We start from the raw sequence: 6,000 nt of genomic DNA, 5'->3' as shown, positions 1-6,000 counted from the left end.
CACCAGAAATCGGTGTTTTAACAAGCACACAGGCACCATCCCATATACAGCACTGACAGGAAAAAGGTGTGATCTAGCCAGGATGCACAAGTTTGGGTCAGTGTGTTATGCTTACCAACAGGACAGAGGAAAACTCGAGTCCAGGTGTGAGAAAGGACTTTTTGTAGGGCATGACAAGGGCAGCCACGCTTTTCTAGTCTATTATCCCGGTAAGTGGAAAGTGCAAAAGCACAGGTTAGTAAAGTTTGTCACAAAGACAACATGTGAGAACGAGACACAGACACAGGAGCCAGAGCTGGACTCCAGAGTAGGGTGTGAGAAAAGAGAGACGACACAGCCTAGTGTACTGAGCACAGACATGCAGACAGACGGTCAACAGACACCGGAGGATGATGGCGACAAGCACCCTAGGGTGACGTCACGTGCCTCATGCAGTGGGAGATATCCCCCCCGGGAACATAAACCCCCAAAGTATCTGAAAGACTATGCCCAGAGAGAAAGTGATGAGGATGACAGTACACTTACCAGCATAGATTACTGCTACAGAGTAGTGAGTGGTGTACCTCAGACCTTTAAAGAGGGCATGATATCCCCTGAATCAGGAAAATGGGAGAGAGCGATGGATGAGGAGATGATGTCCCTGGAGGACAATCATACTTTTACTCAAACAAAATTAGCCGAGGGTAGACAGACGGTGGGAGGCAAATGGGTGTACTCAATCAAGGAGGGTATTGAAGGGCACGACAGGTACAAGGCCAGGTTTGTAGCTAAAGGCTACAGTCAGAGGGAAGGAATAGACTAAGGTGAGACATTCTCCCCTACAGCTAATCTGACCAGTGTACGGGTAGTTATGCAGAAGGCAGCCGAAGACGACTTGATTTTACAGCAGATGGATGTGAAGACAGTCTACCTGCACGCACCCATTGATAGGGACATATATCTGGAACAACTGCTCGAAGGAATGGATACCTATGTATATAAGAAAACTGTTGTTTATGAAGACAACCAGGGAACCATTGCACTTGCCAGAAACCCTGTGTGCCGACAGAGGTGTAAACATGTGGATATAAAATATCACTTCATTAGATCTGTCATCAGAGAAGGAAAGATGACACTGGTTTACTGTCCTACAGATGACATGGTTTCAGACGCTATGACCAAGCCTGTCTCCAAACTGAAATCGAAAACATTTGCAAGGGTCATGTTCGGTGTGTAAAATATTGCCTACTATGTAATATTGACTGCCATGTTCTTTTGATGTTTTGAACTATTATTTTTCTTGGAAAAGTTGTACAGTATACACGTCATTCATAAGTGGGAGTGTTAAGTGTAAGTATTAATATGTCTGCATGTAACTGCACTATAACTGTTCCACAGTAAGAAGGCGCTATAGGCGTAAGGAGGCGCAGCTATTGTAGCTGACGTCAGCTATCAGATATAAGGGATTATTCCCTCCCCTTCTATCTCTCTCTCTCTCTCTCTTTAGCTCTCATGGAGAGCAGGTCAAGTGGTGCAATGCACATATGAAAATAAACCACGCCAGTTAAGGCTAAAGAATACCTCGTCGTCATGACCAGTTTATTGCTATACATGTGACTCTGTCAACAACTGTACTATTTTCTGACATTTACGGACCAAACTCTCCATAGACACATTTGTATTAATTGTTTTTTGCAGCCCTATCACATTGGTTTCGTTTTTAGGGAGTGAAGTCAACTCATGTGTGGTGTAATGTCGCCCCCCTGTGGTGTCAATGCGTTATAGCTACAGGCTTTATCTGCACCACAGTTTACAGTACACCGTGAAAAATGTCCTTCATTTTACAGAATGCACTGTGCAACTCGGAGGAGTACAATAACAAATGTTTACAATTACATCCTTAAACTAATAGTCTTTAACTGGCCATGTTTGTTATTTCTTAAAACATTTAATAAATAATCTTCTTGCTTGGCTGGCAGGTGCAAACGCGGAACAACGGCCCAAAACGCATACATAAGCAGGAAACACCTGCAAATAATGAAATGAAAAACACACAAACCCCAAAAACAAACGCAACAAAAAAACGCTGCAAATACCAAAACGATATGCAAAATCCAAAGCACGTACAAATCCCAAAATACATACAAAAAAAACATTCCGGAAGTGCTCCAGGCCTCTAGGGGGCGCGCTACGTGGAACAGATTGATGTCTGACCAGACATAGAGAGAACGAACAAGAGTGATGGAAATCGGGAGGAAAGAAAGTTCATTTAAGTGGAGAAAGATATAAGAAGGTAAGTTTTGTTTTTATACAGAGAGCGTCATATTTATATAGCTAGCGTTAGCGTGCCTAAATACTAGACCAGCTGAGGAGAGGAGAGCTTCACGTGAAGAGAAGATAAAGTGAGGGAAGAACATTGTTAAAAGAGATGACAAATCAAGTGCAGATAAATAACACGGGCCATAGTGAGTATACCGCGGAAAAAGGACATTTGAATTCTTAACAGTTTGTTTATATGTTTGTATTTGTGTATAGATGTTGCAATACAGAGCTTTAGCAATTGCCTGTAACTAATGGTCATGCTAATAAAGCTACTGAATTGAATTGAGAGAGAAAGAGAGAGAGAGAAGTGACAAAATGTGAAGAGGGACAAAGTAATGACAGGAGAGTAGTGTGCATTAGACATGCTCAAGAACAAATATAGAGAAGACATTCATTCAAGGAGGAGAGAGACAAAACACAGATTCAACGGTAAACATGATCTTTCTATTTATTTAGCTAACCACTATTTAGACTATGTGTTTTTGATTGAATTGATTAAATGGATTTACTACATCAATGTATGTCTTTTCAGGCTGCCATGTCTTGTCCTTTCTGTGGCCAACACCTGGGCACAGTTCAAGTGTTCTGTGGCTCCTGTGGCAAACATGTACAGTTTTTGGCAGAAGTCGAACACAACAGTAAATTCACTTTTTTTATTATATCTGTTTCAAATGCAAGAAATAAGGATTCAACACACTACTCGGTTTAGAATACTAATTGGCAGATGCATACACTAGTTATCAGAATAAAGGACAAACGTTTTCATTGTCTGTTTATGTGAATTATGTAGAAGCCATCATTAAATTGTAGACCAATGCATGATTAAATGCACAAAACAGCTTACATTATACATTCATAATTGTGTAGTAATTCTATCTTTATAGAGAAAATTATACATTTTAGAATCAGATTTTGAGACAGTGAGCGGCTGGGAAAGTCACATCGCCATGGGGCACAAACAGTTGCTGACGTGATGTTTTCTTCGCATTCTCAGGCATTCCATAAGGAGGTTCAGGAACTCACGCTTGGGACCACCAGTGTCCACTCCATCCTCAGTTTGTCCCCTCATCATCAGTGAACTTAACTGACATCTCATGAGAGGGATCGAATGAGGCGCCTTTGAAGCCGCGGATTGCTCCATCCCACACATTGGCTCTTCATATTGAACCTGCTGCAAGATGTATTTGTTATTTTTGCAGAGAGTTCTGCAACAATGTGTGCCGCAGTCAGGTATTCTGTGCTGGGAAAGACAAAGTGATGTATTGTAATAGTAAATGATGAAGCTAGTAATAAGATCTACAGTATAGAATAGACAAATTAAGCGGTAATAGTAACAATTAATACCTTTGCTCCATTTTGTCTTCTGGCTCAGACTGGCTTTCAATAATGATAAGTGCATACACATTTGTGTAGTTGCTGCAGTGAGAAGACAGTTGAATAATTATTTTCAAATATATGCATGACAGTCATATTTACAAAAGGATGTCGATCCTCTTCTTGTTTTTTTTAATACATTGGGTTCTAAACTGACAACAGCACTGTTGTCATACTCCTGCACAATCCTTGTAAACATTTGAAATGGATGCAACAAACAATATCTGATCTTTGAAAAATATTTGTGGGTGTTTTTTGTATCGTCTTCACTAAGATGTCAGATGTTGTGGGTGTCATTTGGAAATGTATGAAAGTATAATTGTTCTGCTTCCTGGCAATGTTACCCACTGTGACTGGAGGCTATACAAACAAACAAATGTAAAATAAAGATACACAGCAAACAACTGTGTCACGATGCAACTGTCAACATCGTTTACCTATAGAAGTTGTTCTGACCCGGGGCAGACTGGACCTCTTCCTGGAATGGGGTTGGTACTCCATCCTATTTTTACCCAGGAAATAAGCGCAGTTGATCTAACGACAGTGTCATTAACACAGAAAGGTATTTATTGATTTCATGTTCACAAATTCAAACCTACATGGTATAATTACATTTTTAATTAGTCTTACCCGATCAGACGCTGGTTGTGGGAGCCTGAGAGGTCTGATAAAGGTAAACAACAAATATATTCAAACTACTGTACTGTTAAAACATTCTGCTTCTTGTGGCACAAAATAATATGTTGACAATGTTTTATTTTACCCTGGCAAACTGTTGTCCATTCGTGGAGTGCTCACTTTTGTAACATCTGGAATGTCCCACACCTGCATACACACAAATGACTGACTGAAATAAAATAAATTCACTTTAATTAAGAATAAATGCCACGATAAATCCAAACTGACCAAGGTACATTATATTATTGCGCGTCCTTTAACTCTCACATTAGGATTTACATTGGGGCACAATAAACCAACTCCTCTCTGCACCTATAATATATCTATATGATGTCAAGAGTTACATTTAGGTGCACAGTGCTGTCTCTTGACTTGCAAACTCTTTTAACAAACAAGCTAACGCTAGCTGGGTAAATATGACGCTCTTTGTATCAAAACAAAACGTACCTTCTTATATATCGACTCTTTCCACTTCGATCAACTTTGTTTCCTCCGGCAGCACTCTTGGGCCCTTTCTCATTTCTCTAACTCCCTTCCTCGACTCCCCTCCTCGACTCCTATTCTCGAGACTTAGTCCCGCCCACAGGAGATGCGAGCGGAGGAGCCGAGGAGGGGAACCGAGGAGAGAGGAGGGGAAGCAGCAGGCGGTTAGAGGATTGAGAACTCCTCTCCTCTGAGCGGTCATTTTAAAGAGACGTCCATTAACGATGACAGGAGGCACAGCAGCACTCTGTCTGATGGACAGATGTGTTCATGACGACTTATATATTTACTTTTAATTCATTCCCAGTGCAGTATAATGAGACAATAACAGGCTACAGATGCGGACACACAGACGCGCGCGCACACACACACACACACACACACACACACACACACACACACACACACACACACACACACACACACACACACACACACACACACACACACACACACACACACACACACACACACACACACACACACACATATATATATGTATATATTTATATAAATATGTAATTTCAGAATCAAACAGAGCACTCTCATAATAACGTAACACTATCAGAGACTGGATATATCGCCCCCCTCTCTGGTCGCTACAATGAGGGAAATAAATTACGGGCCAAAAGTTTTATTTACAAGTATTAAAAGCAAGCAGAGGACACCAAATCAACTGAGACCTGTCTGTCCGCCGCATCTACGCACACACTGTACCACACACACCTACACCACACACACGCACAGCTCCTAAAACAGGCTACAGCCGTTGTGTATTTTATTATGTGAAGCACTAAATGGTTTTAGAAAAATATCAACTCTTTGTTTGTAGATATCTACTAAACTAAAGCAAATAAAGAGAGTGGGCCTGTTATACTGAGTGATATATATTTTACACACTGCTCTGCTTTCTGCACGGCCTCACAGCTGTTCTCACTGTAAACATCGCGTCGCGATGAAAGCAGTTAATAAAATAATATCCAGGGGATGCATGCAGAGCTGTGATTGGCTGAGATAAGTCCGGCCGTGCGTCACGACTCTTTGAAACGTCTCTGTTCCCGGAAATGCGTCCACGAAGGAGCCGTGGAGGACCGTCGATGACCCATCAGTGTATCCTCGGTTATAGCTCCTCCAGAGAGCCTCCTCGACGCTCGATCCTCGGTC

General features: G+C 41.5%; 1 protein-coding gene and 1 long non-coding RNA gene across 3 annotated transcripts; one reads left to right on the top strand and one right to left on the bottom strand.

Moving 5' to 3' along the window:
- The first annotated feature begins 2,205 nt into the window (after positions 1 to 2,205).
- On the top strand, positions 2,206 to 4,079 carry LOC307025781. Its single transcript, XR_013804263.1, has 3 exons — positions 2,206 to 2,272; positions 2,834 to 2,939; positions 3,296 to 4,079. It is a non-coding gene; the product is annotated as an uncharacterized lncRNA (long non-coding RNA).
- Positions 3,362 to 4,843, bottom strand: LOC307025771 (uncharacterized protein; the record flags this gene model as incomplete). 2 transcript variants are annotated; one of them, XM_079660635.1, is made up of 5 exons in its annotated part: positions 4,439 to 4,843; positions 4,306 to 4,339; positions 4,113 to 4,177; positions 3,646 to 3,717; positions 3,362 to 3,472 (listed from the first exon to the last, which is right to left on the bottom strand). In XM_079660635.1, the coding sequence occupies exons 1-5, from the start codon at positions 4,504 to 4,506 to the stop codon at positions 3,394 to 3,396; spliced, it is 318 nt and encodes a 105-aa protein (XP_079516761.1). In that variant the 5' UTR covers positions 4,507 to 4,843. The 2 variants fall into 2 exon arrangements, with proteins under 2 accessions (XP_079516761.1, XP_079516760.1); XM_079660634.1 differs by having other exon boundaries at positions 3,394 to 3,541.
- Positions 4,844 to 6,000: the final 1,157 nt, after the last annotated feature.

The sequence above is a fragment of the Notothenia rossii genome (assembly GCF_949606895.1).
Source record: "Notothenia rossii genome assembly, chromosome: 2".
In the NCBI taxonomy this organism is placed as follows: domain Eukaryota; kingdom Metazoa; phylum Chordata; class Actinopteri; order Perciformes; family Nototheniidae; genus Notothenia; species Notothenia rossii.
Note: the sequence above shows the minus strand (reverse complement) of the source record. Positions and strands in the feature narration are given on the sequence as shown.